The sequence below is a fragment of the Theropithecus gelada genome, chromosome 6, assembly GCF_003255815.1.
Source record: "Theropithecus gelada isolate Dixy chromosome 6, Tgel_1.0, whole genome shotgun sequence".
Classification (NCBI taxonomy): domain Eukaryota; kingdom Metazoa; phylum Chordata; class Mammalia; order Primates; family Cercopithecidae; genus Theropithecus; species Theropithecus gelada.
This window is the reverse complement of record NC_037673.1, coordinates 138,410,574-138,434,920: the sequence shown is the minus strand read 5'-3', so window position 1 is coordinate 138,434,920 and position 24,347 is coordinate 138,410,574. Positions and strand designations below refer to the sequence as shown.

The following is a 24,347-nucleotide window of genomic DNA, read 5'->3' as shown; positions in this document are numbered from 1 at the left end:
AATACTATTTAGGCTTTAAAATATGCAAAAAAAATTTTTTTTAAATATACAAACCATCTGTGGAAGCATATTTTGCCTTCTGCTATGACCCTCATCATCCCTCAGATCATATTCTAAAAGCCTGAGAGGTGAAAATCTTCTAAATAGCTGAACCACCCACAGAACCTGAAAATTATACATTTTGCACATGATTAACCTATATTCACCACTGAGGTTTAACCAAGAACCAGATTCAGGTAGGTAATAGGGGTCACAATTACTTTTTCATAAAATATACCCTCCTACTGGCCAGGTGAGGTGGCTCACACCTGTAATTCCAGCAGGCCGAGGCAGGCGGATTCCTTGAGCCCAGGAGTTCAAGACCAGTCTGGGCAACACGGCAAAACCCTGTCTCTACTAAAAATACAAAAATTAGCCGGGTGTGGTGGCACATGCCTGTAGTCCCAGCTACTCGGGAGGCTGAGGTGGGATGACTTGAGCCTGGAAGGTGGAGGTTGCAGTGAGCTGAGATCACGACACTGTACTTAAGCCTGGGCTACAGAGTGAGACCCTGTCTCAAAAAAAAAAAAAAAAAAAAATCTATTCATCCATCTCTACAAACACACATACACACACCCTCCTACTTTACATAAATGTACAATTCTATGTCTATTCTTAGCATGTTTTAAGTTAAAATTAGATTACTGATGTTTACAAGCACGGCCAAATGATCTTTTTCATTTTATGTCAGTGTTTACACACCAACCCTTCAGCAGGTTGGGACAATGGGAAGAGGGCATTGGACTGGATGTAAAGCCTGAGGCCAGGGGTTTAGTTTTGCTGGGGTCTAGTTTTGTCGATTCTCACCTCAGAATCTTGCCCCCTCAGGCAATCACTCAAATTGAAGTATCACTTCTATTGGTCCTGATACTCCACTTCAGTAATTTATTTCTTCCTTTGAATGTAAACCATTTATAGCTAAGTAGAGTATATTTTAGTAAAAGAACACAGTGAAGACCAAGCAAAACTTCATCTGTACTAATAATGACTCACGGTGGGCCAGAGCTCAAGTCAGATTTGTAGTAAGAAAGCAAAGGGGGAAAAAAATCATTTACTTCACTAAAAATTTTGTTGTTTCTTTAAAACTCTAAACAAAATCGATCCTATTAGTAAAGATATTCATTCTTATTGTTTTTTTAACAAGCAAATTTTAATAATGCCTTTTATTTCTATACAAAGCAATGTAACTTTCTGAAAAAAAAAATGACTATACAGAACCCTTTAAACATAGGAGTACAGAGTTTCAAATGGCAACAAGAAGTTAAGAAACACAGTCCACTGTGTCGTTACGGGTGAATCCTAGTTGTCCTGTAGCCCAAGGTCCAAGCTAGTTTACTCCATAACCTTAATAACCACGGTTCCTATGAATACCTTTCTAACACCATTTATTATAAAATCTCACCCTTTATCCATTATCAGTATTAACGTATCCAAGTGAGAAAGAAAATGGGAGAGAAAAATGAGAATCAACAATGCAGCATGAACATTTTCATCCTGAATACCAGTAAGGACTCCAGATGATATATGGTGCCAACTTTATGTGCCTCAAAAGATTTTAACTTTCAGAACATTTAAACGATTAAAGAGAAATCATCCTCTTGACTAGGTATTTTAAAGCACATCAAACTGTAGGTTTACATTTGACAAAGTCTTATGGACTACCAAATATGTAGAAATAGGAATTCCAAATATTTCAGTTCGTTGAATATACAAAACCAAATAAGGCACAAGGACCTGAAGAATAAACACAAAGCTAGTCTACAATGTTTGAGTTAATGTGATTTAGGACCCTTCTATTTTGTTCTGCAAGATAATTTACATAGTTCTCTCTGCTATATGTGTCCACATCTATTCAGATTGTTACGGACCTTTTCATTCTGGAACTTAAAACATTATAGGCCATACAAAATTCCAGACTCCATTGTTGATATAATCTGATTCAAAATGAAAAAAAAAAAAAATCTTCAAAGAAGCTTTCATAAAACTCCCTCCTCTATTATCAAATATAACTTCTGAACAAGAACACACTATACTATTATTCATAATAATCCATAAACTGGTTGGAAGGATCATTGAAATGTCAATCCAGGAGGCTCCTAATTTTCCTGTTTGGCTTTCAAACAACCCACAATTCTGTGCATTATATACTGACATCCTAAATGACTTCCTATGCTGATTCTGGATATTCACACACAGCAGATGAATGGACATTTGCAGCTATCAGACTGTGCTGGTGCTGATTTGTGTAGTAATTTGACCATCTTGGTGTATTTTTTCTTTATATTTCTTAAATAGAAAATAAAAAAAATCAAATGGCTGATATCATAAAAACCACTGGTCTCTAAATGTAACATGGAGACAAGAATAGAAATCAGGAGAAATGAGGAATCTTTAATTTCAACTGACTGAATGCTCACAGGACTCAAACTAGTTGGTGCATTCAACTGAGAAAAAGAACAAATGAGAACATGCAGAAAACACTGGAAATAAATCATCTAAAATTATGTCTAAAAATTGAAGCATAATTAGGAATTCCAGAATGATTTAAGATCTCTACAACTCCTCTCTACTTTTTTAGTCCATTATCTTTTACAGAACCAATGTTCATATACATTTTTAGGAATGTATTTAGTAGGATATGAAAGAAGAGGACTTCTTGTGCTGAAAATGAAGAAAAAAAACCTGATCCAACATTAGCTTTTTAATCACATCTACTGAATTATTCCCTAAGATTAGAAAAAATTGCCTTAGCAATCAACAAATGCAAGCCAAGAAATTAAGCACTAATCTACAGTAAAAGGTGCTACACAAGAGATATTTATTAATGTTCTGTTGTATTTACAGTTTTAACATAGCAAACCAAGATGAATTACCACTTGGGCAGAAAGCACATCATTCTACATTATAACCCACTGGTTTCTGCTAACACATTGTAAAAGCAAGTAGTACAGTATGTTAGGGATCATCTCAAAAGTTCCAAGCTACTTCTTTGCTCCTAAGTACCTAATCCTCTCCTTACTCCCAGCCTTTGGCCTAATCATCAGGAGATAAAAGGAAAATAAGGGGGGGTGGGGGTGGGGATGGGGGTGAGGGACTCTAATTATAGAGTGTCAAGAATTACATTTTAGTAATTAAGTTTCATTTGTATCCTAGTCCTTTCTATTTTATACAGTGACAACACGTTTAGAATCCCTTAGGTACAACAAAGTATTGCAAAATTGTGAATACAGGCTATAAAAAATTAACGCTTATTATTTACCAATTAAAGACATATTTTTGACCACACCCTTAAATGTATTTTTGCACTATGATTTTGCTTCCAGGTGTTCACACAGAATTGAATAAATTTCTAGATTAATTTGAACAGCAAATATGGATTATGTGCAAAAACACAGTAACAAAAGTTTAACTTTTGAGAAAACCCCTTTAAAATGGCCAGCATTATACATATCTTACAATAAAATATTTAATTCCAAGTTCACTTTGAGATGGAGGATGAATAAAGCAAGACTGCCCCCTACTGACTACAGGGACATGGCTCATGCTACTTAAAATGACTACAAACAATATATAAGGCATTATTAATACATCACAGACTTGATTGCAAGAGCTTTTTCAAACATTAACCACTAATGATTCAATGATTACAGAATTCTGCATTAACTATTAAAATTTTACACCTAGGAACAAATAGAGAGAAATGATCTTTTCAACAGTACTTTATTTTTTTAAAGCAGGTGATTATTCCTCTGTGTTCTGCATCTTGATTCACTTCCTGCAGGTGTTCTCTTGCTTCTTGAGAGAGAATTCATAAATGCAGGAAGGCCTTTGCCAGAAAACATCTGCCAGAGAAGGATATTGAATATTGAAACTCTAGTTAGCTTGTTATTTTGGCTAAGAGAAGGATGTAGTCACAAAAGAAGGCAGGATGTTTGGAGACACAAGTGCATTTTAACATAGTTTTAAGATTACTGTATACTGACATCATGGTATTCAATAAACATTAAAATTTCAGTTCTTAAAGTTATCAAGGCCTCTAGAACTAGAAAAAAACTGGAATGCTTTTTCTAAAAACTCCTGAAGTCAGGAGTCTCTCTTTCCAAACCTCTTAACAAAAGAATAGAATGGAAGCAGTGCTACTGCATCCCACACTTAACCCTGTCAGCAGTGACTGTAACTTGGGACAGAGAGCATAATCCAAGTGCACAGGTAATTTTCCTAATATACCTGAAGCTACTGTTTACCCTAACAATTCCACTAGATATTGCACAAGGAAGATTTCCAGTAAGGATGTCAACGATGTCATGCTATACCTCAATTGAGCATGGCAAAATTAGAAAACAAGGATAAACTCACAGGTACCACAAATACTTTTAAAAAACAAGTTTTCCAAAAAAGTCATTGTATTTTGGGGGCATGTTTCTCTTAAAATAATATATGTAGTTTCAAACTGATTTTAAGAAAAGAATGTATCCGACTGAAATATATGCTCTCAAAATAATGCCTATGCATTTTACTAAATGCAGTTTTCATCTAATACTTTGAGGCATTTCTGTACTAGCACATTGTTTTGGTTCTCATGAAAACAACTTGCGAAAAACTACAAGTAATTCCCTATATTAACAATAAAAGAAGAAATATTAACAACAAAAGAAACACTAAAGAGATACATTTACTGCTTAATAAATATTTATTGAGAAACTATTTTGTGGTACTCAGCAACAAGTAAGAGTTGGATGGGCTCACATATAGGTCCATAACTTACTTTTCTATCCCCCAGATTACTGTAAAAGCCACAGGAAACTCTTCTGTGTCTTTTCTTTCTTTTCTTTCGAAGACAAGAGTCTGTCACTCAGGCTGGAGTGCAGTGGCGCGAGCTTGGCTCACTGCAACCTACACTTCCGGGGCTCAAGCCATACTTCTGCCTCAGCCCCCCAAGTAACTGGGACTAACAGGTGTGCGCTACTATGCCTGACGTCTTCTGTATCTTTTCTGATTAATTACTGCATAAATATTTAAAAGGCTGCCAAAATGGAGAGACACTACAAACACACTGGAGGAAATTAACATATTTTAATATTATCAACATTTTTCCAAACTATAAATTCACTTGTATTGTGAATTGAAGTAAACCACTGAAACTGATACAAGGACATCTTTTCTTTAGATTGAGATATAAGAGACTGAAAGACCTCGGAAAGCACAGAGACAGAGACAGAAGAATATAAGGAATTCTTTTTTTTTTTTTTTTTTTTTTTTTTTTGAGACGGAGTCTCGCTCTGTCGCCCAGGCTGGAGTGCAGTGGCCGGATCTCAGCTCACTGCAAGCTCCGCCTCCCGGGTTCACGCCATTCTCCGGCCTCAGCCTCCCGAGTAGCTGGGACTACAGGCACCCGCCACTTCGCCCGGCTAGTTTTTTGTATTTTTTAGTAGAGACGGGGTTTCACCGTGTTAACCAGGATGGTCTCGATCTCCCGACCTCGTGATCCGCCCGTCTCGGCCTCCCAAAGTGCTGGGATTACAGGCTTGAGCCACCGCGCCCGGCCGAATATAAGGAATTCTAAAGCCAAGTAGAAGCAAAAAGAAAATTGGCAGATGAATATTAAATGAACATTTTTGCAATGAGGCCAGACTCATTATAAACATAAGTAATTTCTGTTTTATCAGTTTAATAGATGAAAACTGATGAAACAGTGACTAGTAGGTCAAAATAGAGTTTGCAAGAATATGCAATATGGTACAATTACCTGGTCACTACCTTAGTTTATGATGCTTTAGCAGAGGTAAACAGCTTTAATAGATTCCTCAAAGTCAAAGCCTGCCACCCAACAAACATTAAAAATCCCTTTGCTCGTTCAGTAAGAAAAGCAAAAATTAAATTAAATTAAATTAAAATCTCTCAAGAGGACCTAGATAGGTGACCAGTGGGTAATCTCAATCACCATACAATTTCCAAATGAAAGACTGCTAGCAGGCACTGCTGTCTGAGACTTGGAGGCTTGAATGGCAGTGTTACAGAAATGCTGGCAGTACGCAAACTGAAGGACAAACAGATCTTAGGGACTCTGGACCACATTACTAAATTGTAGATCAGATCACTTTGTAAAATAAAGGAATCCAGTAGCCTACAGATCATTTAATCCCAACAGGAAGACAACCAGTTCTTCTTGGAGATATTATGTAAATTTTGTTTAGCAAAAATTCTACTGGAAACACCATTTCTACTATCTTGCTATCTTATAACACAGTCCAATAAGTAAATCTTTACCTTGAGATGAATTTCCTTTAATAAAAGAGATATTAAGGAATAGGAGAAAAATTACAGAAAAGGAGAAATGAAAGTGTCTGTTATCACATGGAAAAAAATTAAAATATTTGATGCCTAATAGGTACAGGTCACTAGGTCACTTTTTAAATTATGAAGGCCCTAGTTCATTAAGGCTAGGGCTCAAAAACCTCCTCTTTTTCCTTCTATTTCAGATGTAGTTAAAATAAATAATTTTAAAATACATTATGCTTCGTATGTACAAGTGCTTTTGGTACCACACAAATAGTGTTATAAGACACTATTATAACCAATATATAACCAATCAACTGTGTTACCACATTATTACTGTAGCTAACTCCTCATTCACCTGGCAGCATCAGAGGAGGTGGTAATCCATAAAAATGTATTTTCCAGTGAACTGGTAAATAGGAACAAGTATAAACACTTTACATTTTTTACCATTTCAGGTACAGATGTTTATAACAGGTTATCTGTTTCTTCTGCCTCCTTGGTCACATACTTTTTTTTTTTTTTTTTTTTTTTTGAGACAGAGTCTTGCTCAGTTGCCCAGGCTGGAGTGTAGTGGCATGATCTTGGCTCAATGCAACCTCCACCTCCTGGGTTCCAGTTATTCTTCTGCCTCAGCCTCCCAAGTAGCTGGGATTAGAGGTGCACATCACCACGCCCAGCTAATTTTTGCATTTTTAGTAGAGATGGGGTTTCATCATGTTGGCCAGGCTGGTCTCAAACTTCTAACCTCAGGTGACCTGCCCACCTCGGCCTCCCAAAGTGCTGGGATTACAGTCGAGAGCCACCGCGCCCTGCCCAGTCACATACTTCTTGATGGCCACTGTGCACACCTTTAGCAGTTCCTTCTGGCATTTTGTTATGAAGTAGGAAAACAGATAACAGCTTATTAATACATTTTCCCTCCCTTAAGCTTAAACGGACTCTGAAAGGGAACCTGAGAGCTGCCCCTATGATAGTAGTACATGAGCTCTAATGTTTAGCTTTTGTAACATCTACTTGGCTGATTAGAAAGAGGTGTTTCAGGATCACTTCAAGATTGGTTTATTTGTACTATATTTTAGGTAGCCTGACTAGAAAAGTCACTATTCTTACACCCTTTTGTAGTAAATTGCCAAATCCTAGTACAATATGGAAAGTATTATTTTTCTGTTATGGTGAAGTTATTTTAAAAATTCTGTATCTGTATCTTTCCAGCAAAGTTATTTTAAAAATTCCCTACCTGTGTCTTTCTTCAGCTATCTTTTAACTGGTGACATCTCCATCAAAGAAGTAGAAGTCCATAAAAGAAAATAAAGCTTTTGGGAACACTGACCCCATCTTCTAAAGTTTGTGTTCTCTGATTGGCCATTCCCAGCTTTCTACTTGCATAAACTCTGTATTATGATCCTTTTGATGACTTCAGGTTGACAATGTCGAGACAGGCAATTTAGCAGAGGAGTCACTAATTTACCAGTGATTTTCCTCAGCAGGAGTTAGCCTAGGTTTTTTTAAACTACATTTTCCCTCTCCCCTACCCCTATCTCCCTAGAAGAATCACTGTACATGACAGTTAGAAATAAGATCAAAGTTATCCTTTAGTAATCTGACTGCCTGCTAGGCAAAAACTCAACAACCTTCCGACAAAATTCAGAGCTCACAATCTCTACAATATGATAACCGACAACGCTGCAACAAAGAAACGACTGGCCAGGTATGTAAAAACAGGAAAATGTAACCCAGAATCAAGAGAAAAAATCCATCAATACAAATAGACTTATCTATCTTGATGTTGGAATTAGCAGATAATGACTTTTTAAAAACTGTGATAAACATAATAAAGAATCCATAGGGAGGAAAAAAAATAAAGCTTTCATACTTCACATGACAGTTTCCTAGTATGTCTTCTAACAAAATTAAACTAAATGTCCTCTGAACTAGAGAAAGAAAGGATTCTACATCTGGATCTGGACATAGTTCTTACCCTTTCAATGGACAAAGGGAACTCAGTCCCATAGGATATTATGGCTTTTCAGGTTCCCTCTGGGGATCCCTGGAAAATTAGTGAAGTCATTAGAATTCTAAAGTCTGCTGTAAGTTCCTCAAATCCTTAATTTAGAGCTCTGAATTCTCTGGGTGTGCCAGGAATGATTTCAAATAAACCAGGGTATCACAGTTAAACAGAAAAGCAAATAAACTCTATTATGCCCTCCAATGGAGTGCATTCATTTACCTGAGTACGTTTCTGACAACTCTTAATGTATACTCCTGAAGCACCCGCAAGTTCATCACTTCAATCTCCCTTAGCAGTTCCCACAACATTATTATTACTAAGGACTGCCTACTTCAAATCACAACCCCACATGCATAGTTTTAAATTTAGAACATCAAAAAACATTTCAGAAATTTTAGAAAATCCAAACAATAACAACAAAATTTTCAGTAAAGTACCAAACAACACAGGAAAACCGAGACGTTCAGGCTTTCTGTCAACTGGACTGCTATTTCTTATGCTTAGAACCAAGATGAAGAAGGTATGCAATCCCCTAATAAAGATCCAAATTTCCTTCTAACTGAAGGATGAAGAGAATAGGCAGAGGTGTGATCTCAGTCCATTTAGAAATTCAGAGCTAACATTAAACTACACCTACAGAATCGATGACTTTTTTTTAAAAGAGAAAGAAATCTGTCCCCTCAGTATATTTTGGGTGTCAATGTATCAGGGGGAAAATATTAGGTGATTTCAGCATCCTTCATAAGGAGGACTTGTAGCAATCCAATAGTACTAACGTTTGAATCCTTGATAGGTAAAAGTTAAACCTAAGGCTAACTATAAATTCCAATCAGATATATAGATGAAAGATGACAATGGTAACTAAATAAAACTGCAAAGAATATCTAATAAGCCTCTTATGTTCCAGACATAAACAAAGACACATCGTAAGCATTAAGGCCCAGGCCAGTGGTGTGAATGTTCATCTACATCCAGACTGTGTGTGGCTGAATTCAAATTCATGACATGCTACACATTTTTAAACACGCAAAGATTCCTGTTTTTTAGTAACGAATACTAGTATATATTTCTTTGAAGAAACTAACTTTAAAAGCAGTTTAAGCCTTCTTTACTTACATACATTTAATTATCCATGTACAATGCTTATTATCTGACACATGGAAAACTCCATGAATGTTAATTTTAGTTTACTATATATACAATGCTTGAAAAAATGTTTGTTATATTCAAGATGGTCTCATTATATTATTCTGTTGCCTAAAGTTTTCAATGCTGTTCTATCACTTGGAAAATGAACTATCGTAGATGCTTTATTTTCTTGAAACATACCTCCTGAGACCACCACAAATCTTCAAAATTGAGAATCTGATTATTAGCGTATGATTGCCTATATAAACTGATACTCTGAGAGTACAGAACAAATTCGTGTTCCACGTGGGCTTAGTCTTGCATTGACTCAACATGTCATGGGCTCTATCAATTTGATGGTTCTACTAAATGGACTTGGTGCTCAAGGTTATTTCAGAAACCTGTTTCAACCTGACTTTTTAGCCTTGACCCTCAGTACTCCTTTATGCCCCAAATCAAACTACTGTCCTTTGAACAAGCTCTATACTTCCCTATTTTTGCTCTTCACTCTGCCTCAGATGATTCTGAAATTCTTCCCCACACTCTCCACTATCATGTAAAGTTATCTGAACTACTACACCTACCCTTTACAACGCTTTGCCTAAGACCTTCAACTGGACTGGCCTCTAGGTGGTGCTCAAGGTTCTACTCTATGATCAACACAGTCCCCAAAAGTCCCAAGGAACAAACAGCCAAGTCCAAGAAAGTCTATTAGAACTTGCTACCAAAGAGAGCTCTCTCTGGTGTACTCTTTCTCAAGATTCTCTACCTCTTCCTTTAGGCAGCCACTGATGTAAGATGGAATGTCAGCCTCTGGGGAAAATCATGTGTGAATCAAAGAGCCTTGCCAGGGCTTAGTCCTCCTGTTCTAGGCAAGGGAAAAGGTCCTTTCTCTTGTTTTCTTGGGTTTGACCTTCCTTACATTAGAGTGGTATCAGAATGTCAACCTGAAGAAAGCCATCAGGAAAGCCTCAATGACAATTTTAAGAGATGGAAGACTTGGTGGGCTTGTCAGCAGCCCAGATAAACGGAGTTCTTAAAGTATTACACAGTCTCTCCAGGTTCTGGGATTTAGGGGCAGAGACAAGTGATTAGGCCTGAAGGTTTCCTTCTGAATGTCATCCTCTGGAACTGGTACAACAGTAAGCAGGGGATTCAGGATGCTGGATTCAGTCAAGCAGCCAAATATCCTAGCTTTCTGATGACTGCTAAGACCCCTGCCTCTTTCACACTGTCAAAGCACAAAGTAACAATTTCTCCTATGGCAATTTTTCTAATTTGACTTTGTCAATAGCTTTTTGTAAAAATCCCTGTTACCAGACAAGAAACTGCTAAAAGGCAGGGACTGTGCCTTCCTTCCCTTCTCTATATCCCCCTACCACAGATACTTACTCTAAAACTGAACAGAAATCTACAATGTAGCACATGGTTACACTGGGACTAGAATAAATTTTTTTTCTTTAATACCTTTAATAAATAAAGAGAACTCTGGTCCTGGGGAGATTTGAGAAAGTTTCTGGCATCTTCCGAACTTTTGCATAATTGATAAATCCTCTGAGAAACAGGAGAAAGCCTAATTTAAAAAAGAAAAGTATGAATGAATTTATAATTTCCATGGTAAGTCCCCTCCCCAGAAATCCCTCTCCTGATAGCAATACATTGTGTTATTTTTCTGCTAAAGGTAATCAAAGCATGAGCAATTTCCTCCAGAATCTGCAAAGGATTTTCATACCAAATTATTCATCCTTCAATGAGAAGGTATAATGCAAGAATCAATAGTGTCTTTTGCACATTCAGAATTGAATTGGTCTAAAAAGCAAATAAGAGATGCGGCCAAACATTTACATACGAAAGTCTCATTGAGAAACATATTAAAATCTACCTACTGAGCTCCAAAAAAGCATGCCAATATAATTAACTCCAAACAACAACAACAAAAGAGATCATAACTGTGATTTTCTCAAGTAAAAAGAAAAAATGTAACCTTCCTTGTCATGAGCTGTTTTTTCTGTGGACAGTATATAATGTTGTCCACTAGATGTCAGGATCCCCTCATCTATTACAGCAATTCTCATCGTCTCAACTTGAAACTCTAGTTCTTTTTTTTTTTTTCCCCAACAGGGTCTTGCTCTGTTGCCCAGGCTGGAGTGCAGTTATACGATCACAGCTCTGTAAGCTTGAACTCCTGGGCCCAGATGATCCTCCTGCCTCTGCCTCCCAAGTAGCTAGGATAACAGGTTCACATCACCATTAGCTGGGCATCAGCTAATTTTAAAATTTTCTGTAGAGATAGGCGTCTCGCTATGTTGCCCAGGCTGGCCTTGAACTCCTAGGCTCAATTGATTCTCCTGTCTCAGCCTCCCAAAGAATTGGGATTATAGGTGTGAACCACTGCACCCAGCCTATTTTTCTCTTCTTAGTAAGACTCTTTTTTGTGTGACGACACCAGAATCTATAACATTCACAAAACTTTGTACCTCTTAAAACTGTCAGCAGAGAGGTGATATGCACCTCCAGTGGAAACTCGGATACTCTTCTTGGCCTTCTTCTTTCAGAGATGGTCTCTGAGCCCTTAGCACATTTTTTTAAAAAACACTTTTACTGGGATACTCGGTGGCAGAAAACTGTACTTGGACAGTTGAACTGATTTTTAGTAGTTACCAAGAGCTGTCAGCTCTGAGCTTGGGGAACATCATTCTGTTTGGCACCCAAAGCAACAAGTGAGTATTGAGCAGGGGTTACCCCTTCAAATACTAAGCTGGGGTATGGTGGTGGGATCTTACTGAACTGGAAGGCACATGACCTATATGGAGGAGACAGCAACAACTCAGCTTTAGCCAAAGGGTGCCATGGGGAATGTAGGCTAGCTTTGCTTGATATTCCAACTTGTAAGAAAAGTAAAAACATTCAGATGTTTTATGTGAAATAATTTTGATTTTTAAAATGTTGGCAACCAATTAAGAAAAACTTTAACAGTAACTGTGGAACAAATAAACTATAGGCTAACTATAGCTCATGAGCGGCCAGCTTAGGAGCTCTGCATACAGCTCTGCAAGAGCCATGAAACTGGTTCTCTTCAAAAGGGAAGTTCCCAAAATGACCCGAATATTGGGTATAAATGCTCATAAGTGTATCCAAACCCTTATTACTATATATATGTATTTTGAGATGGAATCTTGCTCTGTTGCCCAGGCTGGAGTGCAGTGGCACGATCTCAGCTCACTGCAACCTCCGTCTCTCAGGTTCAAGCCATTCTCCTCCCGAGTAGCTGGGATCACAGGCATGAGCAACTGCACCCAGCTAATTTTTGTAGTTTTAGTAGAGACGGGGTTTCACCATGGTGGCCATGCTGGTCTCGAACTCCTGACCTCAAGTGATCTGCCTGCCTCAGCCTCCCAAAGTGCTGGGATTACAGGCATGAGCCACCATGCCCGGCCAAACTCTTATTTTTCGCATACAAGCAAATGGTACATAGCAAGAATGATCAATGATAAAGTATTATAAAACCACCTCCCATGAAACTTTAATATAGAAAGAGAATCAATCCATTAAATTTCCTTAAATCATTTATGCCATAAGCAATCAATCTGAACATATGCTTAAGGGCTCTTCTTTGGTCCATTCAGGATTTGACTTGGGGAAAGAGGGGTGGTCAGCCTTTCTCTTAAAGGTACAGTTTAGAAAACAAGCAAGCCAAGGAACTATTTCTTCTAAATTATTCTCCTGTTGGTCATTTTTATTATTAAAGTTCTCAATAATCAAGAGAGGAAAAAAAATTACTATTTCTCTTTCCTTAGAATTCTAATGACCATTATGCACATGTACCCTAGAACTTAAAGTATAATAATAATAAAAAATAAATAAATTAATTAAAAAAAAAAAAGAATTCTAATGACCAATCATAGAGTAGATTATGCTGTTGAGGAGGTGGTAGACGGTGTGATGAATGATTTATATTTTCTAAGTAAAATGTAGGGTCAGCAATGCAAGGCTCTGTTAGTCTTGGCAAAACAGGTCCTGAACGGTTTTGTTTTTAGAGACACACTGTCTTGCTGTCACCCAAGCTGAAGTGCAGTGGTGCCATCATAGTTCATTGCAGGCTCCAACTCCTGGGTTCAAGGGGTCCTCCTGCCTCAGTCTCCCCAGTAGCTAGGACTACAGGCACAAACCACCATGCTTGGCTAATTAAAAAAAAATTTTTGTAGAGATGAGGTCTTGCTATGTTGCCCAGGCTGGTCTTGAAATCCTGGCCTCAAGGTGAAATCCTCCTGACTCAGACTCCCAAAATGCTGGAATTACAGGTGTGAGCCACCATGCCTGGCCCAGGTCCTCAATTTATTAAGCACCTGTCAGGCGTGGGTGCCAGGATGTGCTAGCCAGACCCATTAGCAGCACCACCAACAAGAATCTTAATTAAGGAGGCAACAAGAAGCAAAACAGGAGATAGGAGAAACTGATGTCACAGAAACACAGTGAGGCAATCGCATCGTCTTTAACAGCCACAAGATGGCCCTGTTATTCTTTTGTAGAAATGACAGAAGTGATGGTGGTCTCTCTTACTGTATCATATATATTTTCTTTACAAATAATCAAGAAGCCAACATTGAAATAATTTACTCCAATGTTCATCTCTTTGTTTTAATGTCTAGGAAAAAAATATTTAAAAATAAATGTTCAGAGTAAAAAAAATAATCCAAAGACCAGAAACCTGAAATACCTGGTATATATATTTAAAAAAAAAATTCCGGCCAGACATGGTGGCTCACACCTGTAACCCCAGCACTTTGGGAGGCTGAGGCGGGTGGATCACCTGAGGTCAGAAGTTCGAGACCAGCCTGGCCAACATGGCGAAACACCGTCTCTACTAAAAATACAAAAAATTAGCTAGGTGTGGTTGCGGACACCTATAATCCCAGCTACTTGGGAGGCTGGGGAAGGAAAATTGCTTGAACCCGGGAGGTGGAGATTGCAGTGAGCCGAAATCGTGCCATTACACTCCAGCCTGTGCGACAGAGCAAGACTCTGTCAAAAAAAAAAGAGTCCTCTTGCCTATCGTAAAATAATTCTTATTTCCACCAATGGTAAACTAAAGAATTCTGGAAATCCAGTGGTGGTTCTTTCAGAAGTTATGTCTAGTGAGGTTATATATCTTCTGTTTTCTACTGATAGACCCACCAAAGATGGGCCACCTGCACTTACAAGTTAGTTCAACTGGCTGCAGTAAGCCTATAAGCAATTCTGGTTTGAGTTTGTGAATGCTGTGTGGCAACAGCTCACAAGGGGAAAAAACTGACAGATTACAGAGTCATCAGTATACCCCACTGATCACATGGAGGAGAAGAATGTATGTATAGGTTAGGAAAAACCTACAACCACAAATAAACTGTTTATTACTCTGCATGTTACTCTGACGGTAACGAAAGACTATTCTTTAAGAAAGCAACATTTTAAAAATGTTTATTAACAATTATTAACATATTACTATACAGTAATCAAGATGAACATTTACTAAAAGTAATTTTACTTATAAAATTTAATGTAATATTTTCTTGCCTTTTCTTACATTAAAAACACTTACCTAAAACCAGGAACACCCACCAGAGCCAGTACTGACCATCAAAATATCCAGGGAAATAGGTGGAAAACTAAAAAATAAGGCAAAACACTTTATAGCAGCTTAACAGACACAATTTCTCATTTTAACTTAAGGGTACACAAAATCACAAAATGCAAGACTGATTCTTTTTTTTTTTTTTTTTTGAGACAGAATTTCCCTCTTGTTGCCCAGGCTAGAGTGCAACAGCGCGATCTCGGCTCACTGCAACCTCTGCCTCCCGGGTTCAAGCGATTCTCCTGTCTTAGCCTCCTGTGTAGCTGGGATTACAGGTATGCATCACCATGCCTGGCTAATTTTGTATTTTTGGTAGAGATGGAGTTTCTCCATGTTGGTCAGGTTGGTCTCAAACTCCCTACCTCAGGTGATCCACCTACCTTGGCCTCCAAAAGTGCTGGGATTACAGGCATGAGCTACTGTGCCCGGCAAAACTTATTTGTTCTACCAATGCCATCGCTTAGCCTTTAGAATAATTTTAAAATATAAGTGAAAGTATTTTACATATTACTGGCTTGAAATGGTTACAATAAATGCAAATCTATTTCCTTTCAGAGAAAAGCAATTGTTAAATATGATAGCTTTTAGCTTTATGAACTCCTTATTTTGAAAGTACACAAAAATTTGTTTTTTAGAAAACATTTTTTCCCCACATATTTGCTCTTCTAGAAATGTGTTTCAATAACGATCGTTTTACTTTGCTTATTCAGTGCCAAAAGCAATTATTATTATTATTAATTTTAAGAGACAGGATCTCACTATGTTGTCCAGGCTGGATTTGAACTCCTGAGCTCAAATAATCCTCCCACCTCAGCCTCCTGAGTAGCTGATATCATTGCCTTCTTTCTAATGAGGCCTGACTTTGTTCCTACTCCTCCAGCCTTGTCTTGACTTTGGAAGCTTTATCATGTATACCAGGGTAATCCCCTTCCTTTGCTGGCAACTGGTTTAGGAATGGGCACAGGATGCCATTCTGACCAATGGAAGTTGAGGGCTTCTGAGAAGCTTTCCTGGCTCTTAGAGAAAAAACAGTTCTTTCTAAAGGTGGTAGAAAAAAAATTTTTTAAATAGTTCTTTTTCTTCTCTTGAGCACTGCTGTGTTTCAATGTAATACTGATACATGAAACTGCCATCTTTTAACCCTGAGGGCATGGGGGGATCTGTGCCAATATGCTGATAGGTCAGCTGACCTTGATAATGTCAAATAGCCACTGAATTAACTAACCTCCTTGTCAGGGACTTGTTTTCAGGGGAAATAAACTTTCCCCATTTAAAATAACAATTAAAAATTTTTTTCTAGGCCATTTTGAGCTAGGTTTTTGTTACTCACAGTCAAAAGCATCCTAACTGATACAAGTTAATTCATTTGATTAATTGTTTTTTTTTTTGAGACGGAGTCTTACTCTGTCACCCAGACTGGAGTGCAGTGGCACAATCTTGGCTCACTGCAAGCTCCCCCTCCTGGGTTCACGCCATTCTCCTTCCTCAGCCTCACGAGCACCTGGGACTACAGGCCCCCGCCACCACGTCCCGCTATTTTTTTTGTATTTTTTTAGTAGAGACAGGGTTTCACCGTGTTAGCCAGGATGGTCTCGATCTCCTGACCTTGTGATCTGTCCGCCTCAGCCTCCCAAAGTGCTGGGATTACAGGCGTGAGCCACCGCGCGCAGCCCATTTAATCCACTTTGTAAATGCAGTTGAAAATTTAGTTAGAAAAAAAAAAAAAAGACTGGAATTAATTTTATTTCTCTTTTCCTTGGAGGCTTTGGTGTCCAAGAGTTTAATGTAGTTTGAAAATTAAAATACAGCATTTTATTTGTTAATAAAGTAACAATTAAGATTTAGGGAAGGAATGAAAACCTCTTTAGGGCTTGAGTTCTTAACCTAAAGTCCATTATTATAGATGAGTACATATTAGCTATGTGGGGGAAAAGCTTATAACTTTCATCAGATTCTCAAAGGATTCTAGAACCCTAAAAACGTTAACAAATGTTTTATAATAAATAAGGTGGCACTACTTAGAAAAACTACAGTGGTCAAGCAACACCCATTAGTCAAGTATGCCAATTTAAGATGGATAAATTGTTTTTGTTTATAAGGTTGATGATAGCAATAAATGTATCTGAAATCAGAGGATACTTTAAAAGCCTAGATCTTTTACAACTTTAAATTACTTCATGCAAATTTAACTAACTGGCAACTCTTAAGTCACTAAAGACATACATCTCTATAATTTACTTCAGAGGTAGGCTCCTAATGGAGCAATACTTGTTAAACAGTTTTGGCTCCCCAAACATTTTGGCATAAGCAATCCTGGAGGGGAGAGGGGAAGAGAAGGAGAAAAGAAAAGAAGGAAGAAGAGAGAGAGCTAGATTAAAACTGTAACAGAAATGAGAGGAATGGCTGCTTTTGATGAGACATCAAAGGGGTAAATATCCTTCCTTTTATTATAAGAACAACTAATTTCAGAACATATACATTATCATATTATAAACATTAAAAACAAAGAAAGCAGATGGTGAACAGTATTAATGATAGACCAGTATTCAATAGCTTTGACAACAAAACTTGTGTGCATGAACCATTTGCAAATGATTTTGGTTCGGCTTCATCATGAAATCACAGACAAACTAAAAATCATTTAACACGTTGAAATAACTTTTAAAAAAGCAAACGAAAAATCAAATATTCAAAAATATTCTAATTATTGTCCCTCTGTAGAGCCCATCTTTTCTGTTGTACAACTTACCCTGACAATCAGGATCCACTTAATTAGAGAGAGACCAAATCCTGAAATGGCCCCATACCTTCCTGCAGCTGAAGTGGTCAGGCAAAAAGACAGGAAAAACCCAATCCAGTTAAAGAGGAATGCCACTGCAAAAGCAGAGGAGGGGAAAGATGTTAGACATGTCCTGTTACCCAAGAACAAGAGTGCCTTATACCTGCCTCTGTTTTAATGACTTTCCAAAGGATAAAAGCCTGTCCTCCACAACCCTCACCATACCTCCTCTAAAACAACCATTCTTCTGTCTTTCCCCAAAAAGCAAACAAGAAAAATTCCTCCCTATCAGGTTTTACACAATTATGTCTACTGTTAGTTACTTTCAAAAACGCCTTAACAGGCTGAGCACAGTAGCTCATACCTGTAATCCTAGCACTTTGGGAGGCCAATGTGGGAGGATCCCCTGAGCCCAGCAGTTTGAGACCAGCCTGAGCACCACAGTAAGACCCATCTCTACAAAAACTGAAAGAAAAAAAAATTAGCTGGGCACAGTGGTGCACACCTGCAGTCCCAGCTACTTGGGAGGCTGAGGTGGGGGGAGCACTGGAGCCCAGGAGGTCAAGGGTACAGTGAGAAGTGACCACACCACTGTACTCCAAATTCAGTCTGGGCAACAGAGCAAGACCTTGTCTCAAAAGGAAAAAAAACAAAAAACAAAAAACAGCAAAAAACAAAAAGCAAACCTTAACAGTCTTCAAACTATATACTTACAACCTCTGCTTTTTTTTTTTTTTTTTTTTTGAGACCGAGTCTCACTCTGTCACCCAAGTTGGAGTGCAGTAGCATGATCTTGGCTCACTGCAACCTCTGCCTCCCAGGTTCAAGCGATTCTCCTGCCTCAGCCTCCTGAGTGGCTGGGACTACAGGTGTGCACAGCCATGCCCGGCTAATTTTTGTTTTTAGTAGAGACGGGGTTTCTCCGTGTTGGCCAGGCTGGTCTTGAACTCCTAGCCTCAGGTGATCCGCCCACCTCAGCCTTCCAAATTGCTGGGATTACAGGCATGAGCCACTGTGCCCTGGCTTTGACCTCTGCTTTTTTTTTTTTGAGACGAAGTCTCGCTCTTGTCACCCAGGCTGGAGTGCAATGGCACGATCTCAGCTCACTGCAACCTCCGCCTTCCGGATTCAATCGATTCTCCTGCCTCAGCCTCCTGAGTAGCTGGGATTACAGGCACCTGCCACCACACCCAGCTAATTTTTGTATTTTTAGTAGAGATGGGGTTTCACCATGGTGGCCAGTCTGGTCTCAAATTCCTGACCTCAGGTGATCCGCCCACCTCAGCCTCCCAAAGTGCTGGGATTATAGGCGCGAGCCCCCATGCCCAGCCTGACCTCTGCTTTTTACTCTGTGTGTTATATATATAGTCCAGTAAATAAAATAAATGCATTCAACATTAAATAAGTGCCCCCAAATAATCTGATTCAAGTCACTCGTCCTCCTGTTCTCTGAATTTTGACAACTTATATAACATCACCTCTAAAAGCATTGCATTTTCTTATCTTTCTAATACAACAAATAAAGGAAATGGTTGCTCACTTATATGTGAGGCACACAAAAAGATAAATGCAAAATAACATGAAGGGAGAAAATCAGGCTGACTTTGATCTGTCAGAAAAAAGAAGCTTTCAGAGCAAAATTCATCAAAGGCATTTAATTCCTATTCTACAGATTAAGGATGAGTAGCAGCAATGCAAAAGGGCCCCATAGACCTGGAAGATGAGGCTTAGCTCATGTAAAAATGCAGCATCCTCATAACAGCTTTAATTATATTTTCCACAGATATTCATGAAAACAGAAGGCAAAGAGAAGGGATATTAGAACAAAGGTATATTAAGCTTTGAACATTCCAGTAAAAGGCACCAAATAAATATAATGTATTAATACATTAGCTCAACTAGTTATTTTAATTCAGTCAGATTCACCCATAATCCAAAGCACTCTGGTTTGGAAGGGGTGGTTCTGCTATGCATACATACTTACTGAAAAAAGTTAACATGAAAATCCCATCATTTCCTATCCTCAGCTGGTCAGCATCATCAAAATCATCCCGACCCACAAAATCCTCATCCTAAATGAAAAGAAAAAGAATTATTTCTAGGCAAAGGGAAGATATAAAGAAAAATGAAGGTGTAAATTTGAGTAGCAAGGAAAAAAGTTATTGCTTTGGCTCAGTTCAAAATTATGAGCATTAAAGGCTCAATGTGTGTTTAAAATTCCATTTTGCATTATTAATATATAATTAGAAAAGAAGCAAATATTTTTTCTATCCCCAGTGTTCAAAATGAAATTTTCATCTGATAACCTAAGTTCTTTAACAATACACTTCAAACATTTAAAAGTTCACAAAGAACTATTTACTCTTCCTTTAAAAATATATACCTCAAAAAAAGACAAAAGACAAAATGTACTTACACATTTGGTTTAAATTCTAGAATATCAGTAATCAAGGACCTGTTTAGGACCTAAAATATTAGTAATCCAGGGACTATTAAAGAGATAAAATCAGCCAAGTGCGGTGGTGGCTCATGCCTGTAATCCCAGCACTTTGGGAGGCGGAGGCGGACGGATCATGAGGTCAGGAGATCAAAACCATCCTGGCTAACATGGTGAAACCCCGTCTCTACTAAAAATACAAAAAAATTAGCCGGGAGTTGTGGCGGGCACCTACAGTCCCAGCTACTCAGGAGGCTGAAGCAGTAGAATGGCATGAACCCGGGAGACGCAACTTGCAGTGAGCCGATATACCACTGCACTCCAGCCTGGGTGACAGAGTGAGACTCCATCTCAAAAAATAAAAAAAAAATTTAAAAAATTAAAAAAATAAATGCTTTATGAGGCTGATATAGGGGAAAAAAGAATAGTACGATCATACACGAATAGTCCACAGAACTGCCCACTGCTCAACTCCATAATCATGTATTTGTATTGGCATACAAGATCTAAAACAATCTCACTTCTAACCTTATCAGCAGATAAGACCTCTTCCATCCTAACTTGATAACATAATATTGCAGATCTAGAAATAACATGATCCTGAACAATACCAACACATGTAGGCTATCTTTTTAACTGATGTAGGTATGTGTTGAGATATTTAAAAATAATTGAATATATACTTAAAAGTGATAGATCTGTACACAGTTCAATGAGGGCTCCTCAAATGAAAAACATTTTAGGGAATATCAAAACTTGTTGTACACAGAAAAGAGTCTCGAAGACCCAAATTGTTAACAGTGGTTTCCCTGGGAAGTGGTAACTAGAGAAAGGGAGGTCGGTGGCAATGGCAGCTTCCTTTTCTAACTTAACGTACTTCCTCTATTGTGTGAAATTTCTATTAAAATGAATTGTTTTATAATTAATTTTTTAAAACATTAAATATCTAGTATTCTTACTTCATATTAGCAGAATAAGGTTTTGCCAAAATTAAAAGCTAACTCTGTTTTTTGCGTAACTACTCAAAGATATACTCCAAAAAACACATGCAAGTAACATCTAATAATATTACAAATGCCTTCTTCCTGTCCTCTTGGTATCTCTTCTACCATGATTCCTCCTAGAAATTGTTGCCAAGTTAATGTTTCCAGAACACCACACAAGTCCTCTCATACCCCTGCTCAAAAACTCTGAAGGATTCTCTAAAAGTTGGATATAGAAGTTTAAATACCCCCGTCTAACATTCCAAGGATTCTATAAACAGTTCTAGTCACAACTTTGTATCTCCCTTCACAAACTCTGTGCTCATACAAAGCCAATTACTACATACATAGAACTGCCCTCACCTGGCTGGATTCACATCTGCTTTCTGTGCTTTTTCCCTCTGGAATGTTCTTACTCATCAAAACTCCGGGCCCACATCAAATCACATCTTCCCCTATGATCACCCAATAAAAAGTTTCAGTTCGTGATGCCCCCTGCTCTTAAGTGTCTTAGTTATCAGTATTTGTGGGCCCCTTACCGTAGTTGGATTTTAGGCTTTTGAGTAACAATGAGGAACAGTGCCTTATACAAAGCTTTTTGCCTATCCACTGTAAAATACACTGCATCTTAGATTTTAAAAGTGCTTTAAACATGTCTGCTGAATACTAGAGCCCTTTAAGAAGTTCCTAAATATATACCTGTATCAAATGAAAGTATTCTGAAGAGTTCTGTGATTTATCAGACTAATTTCCATACTGATCTATTTACCATATATTGCAACAGGTCTGCAGAGTACAGTGAAACAAACAAGGACTTTGGATTCTAGAATATCTGGGTTTGGCTTTCACTTCTGCCATTTATCAGTCGTATGACTTTGGGAAAATTACTTTATCTCTCTGGACCTAAATTTTCACATCTGTAAAATGGAGATAATATAATCTCTACCTTTCAAGGTTACTATGAAGACTGGAAACAATATACAAAATACATAAAACCATCAAGCACAGTACCAAGCATGTTGTTTGCTTCCAATATACGGCAGTTACATTATGATTGTCTTGCCCTTAGACACTAGGGTTCTTAGTTTCTCCCTGGCACCTATAAGAACTGAACACACATCATCACCATTTAGGATCATCCTAGACTGCGCTCATAAACTATTTCTGCCAAGCAATGATTTTAGGAGCTCTGCTCCTCACAGTAGGTGTGGTCTGTAAACAGTCTACTATCTTCAAGCCAAGAGGGGAACTTCTGGGCCTATGCCATCACACTGCCTAGACTAGGTTTCTGTTCTTGCTCATCACTCACTCCAGTTTCTTGCTAGAATAGAGCCTAGAGAGGCTTGATGGTCGCCACATTTCTGGGGACTTACCCTGCTTCCATTCTCCCAACATCTGATCCAATGCCCTACCTGCATCAACCTCAATCTGGATAAATATTTACAGAATGACAAATACAGCACTTACATATCTGACATCAAGAACCAAGAGTGCCCAATAATCTCCACTGGTTTATATGGCATCCCAATCTCCACCTCCATGAATCTACGTCAAGCTAGATGGAATCTGAACTCACTATGTCCCCACAAATGACATGATCTGGACTGCTGTTAAGAATGGAGTTCATCTAAATCAATGTGAAGATCTCTTTTATGAGTTTAATTCTATAAATTTGAACATATTTATTATCTTCCTAGACCTCCTTAGCAGCTATCCACCCAACAGCAAAATATTAAGTGTGCAGAATCAAGGAAACGTTACTGTGCTCCTGCTTCAAGATACTTCAGCCATCCCAGGAGACTTGAAAAAGTAGTGGCAATAGGAGAGATAAAGGAAAAATGAGCAGGTTTGACTAGTAATTTACCTTGTCATTTTTAGGAAGAGATGAGTTTATTATCCCAAAAGCAAATATACCTGATTTTTTAAATTAGCTCTACTTTCACTAATCAATACAATCATAAGTAATGAATCAAAATTGGACAATGAACATAACTTAATTCCCATAGAGCAGCCATCAAGTAACATGGCAAATTATACTCACTCTCCCAGGAACCAAAGGGATAGTAGCTTCGGCCTTGGTCCGCTCCGCTTCATCATAACTGGGCAGTGTTGTAGCTACATTGTAAGATGGGGGCTTTGGAAACCCAGACTCATCCTTGTAGTCAAAATATGCTGCAGAATTTTAACAGTCACAATTTTTTGATGATTAGCTGAATTGAAATAAAAGGAGTTCCACTAACTCTAGCAGACAAAACCCAGCCATTCCCTTAAGAGTACATATATAACAATTGAACCAAAAGACATTTCTAGATGAACGTCTAAGAGACTGGGGGTGATTTTTAAATGTATCCACTTCTCAATTATTTAAAATCCAGACTCGCTTTGTAACCTTTCTTCCGACTGGTTCTGAAACTTTTTTTTTTTAAACTGTAATGTCAAAGCGCAGAGTGTTTTTAAGGATTCCGTAATCACTTTGCCCTGTTACCTACCTGCGCTCTCTGCAGAAATGCTGCTGTAAGGTGGAGGAGCATCACCGGCAGCCTGTTCAGGTTCTCCAGACTCTTCTTCATTCTGTAACTAAATAAAAATTTCGTATTTTAATGCAAGCATAAAGCCAATTAGAAAGATAAGAACCCAAAAACTGAAATAAATAGCCTTTCTAGAAAGCTATTTAGCAATGTATTTTGAAAACCTTGATACACAAATCCTTTAAGAATTCTACTCCCAGGAAGTTATTCTATGAAAATATTCAAAGAGGCAAAAAGGGTACATATAAGTGTTGTGTCAGCAAAAATTAGAAACAACCTAAATTCCAATCATAGGAGACAAATAAATTATAGTACATCTCACAAAGGACTACTAAACGGCCATTAAAAATTAAATTTTGCCATCCTGGCCAACATGGCAAAACCCCATCTCTACTAAAAATACAAAAATTAGCCAGGCATGGTGGCACACTCCTGTAGTCCCAGCTGCTCAGGAGGCGGAGGCACAAGAATCATTTTAACCCGGGAGGCGGAGGTTGCAGTGAGCTGAGATGGTACCACTACACTCCAGCCTAGGCAACAGAGCGAAACACTGTG

General features: G+C 38.1%; 1 protein-coding gene across 2 annotated transcripts in view; it reads right to left on the bottom strand.

The window, feature by feature from the left end:
* Window positions 1-1,187: 1,187 nt before the first annotated feature.
* Window positions 1,188-24,347, bottom strand: part of NDFIP1 (Nedd4 family interacting protein 1) — a 47,688-nt gene continuing 24,528 nt past the window's right edge. Inside the window, exons 2-8 of one of the 2 annotated variants that reach the window (XM_025389382.1) lie at window positions 23,754-23,841; window positions 23,306-23,436; window positions 19,829-19,916; window positions 17,815-17,939; window positions 15,033-15,099; window positions 10,922-11,027; window positions 1,188-3,881 (exon numbers count right to left, since the gene is read on the bottom strand). In XM_025389382.1, coding sequence (XP_025245167.1) covers window positions 10,924-11,027; window positions 15,033-15,099; window positions 17,815-17,939; window positions 19,829-19,916; window positions 23,306-23,436; window positions 23,754-23,841 — 603 coding nt within the window. In that variant the 3' untranslated portion in view covers window positions 1,188-3,881; window positions 10,922-10,923. The remainder of the gene's footprint in view (window positions 3,882-10,921; window positions 11,028-15,032; window positions 15,100-17,814; window positions 17,940-19,828; window positions 19,917-23,305; window positions 23,437-23,753; window positions 23,842-24,347) is intronic. The other variant, XM_025389383.1, reaches the window with a different exon arrangement.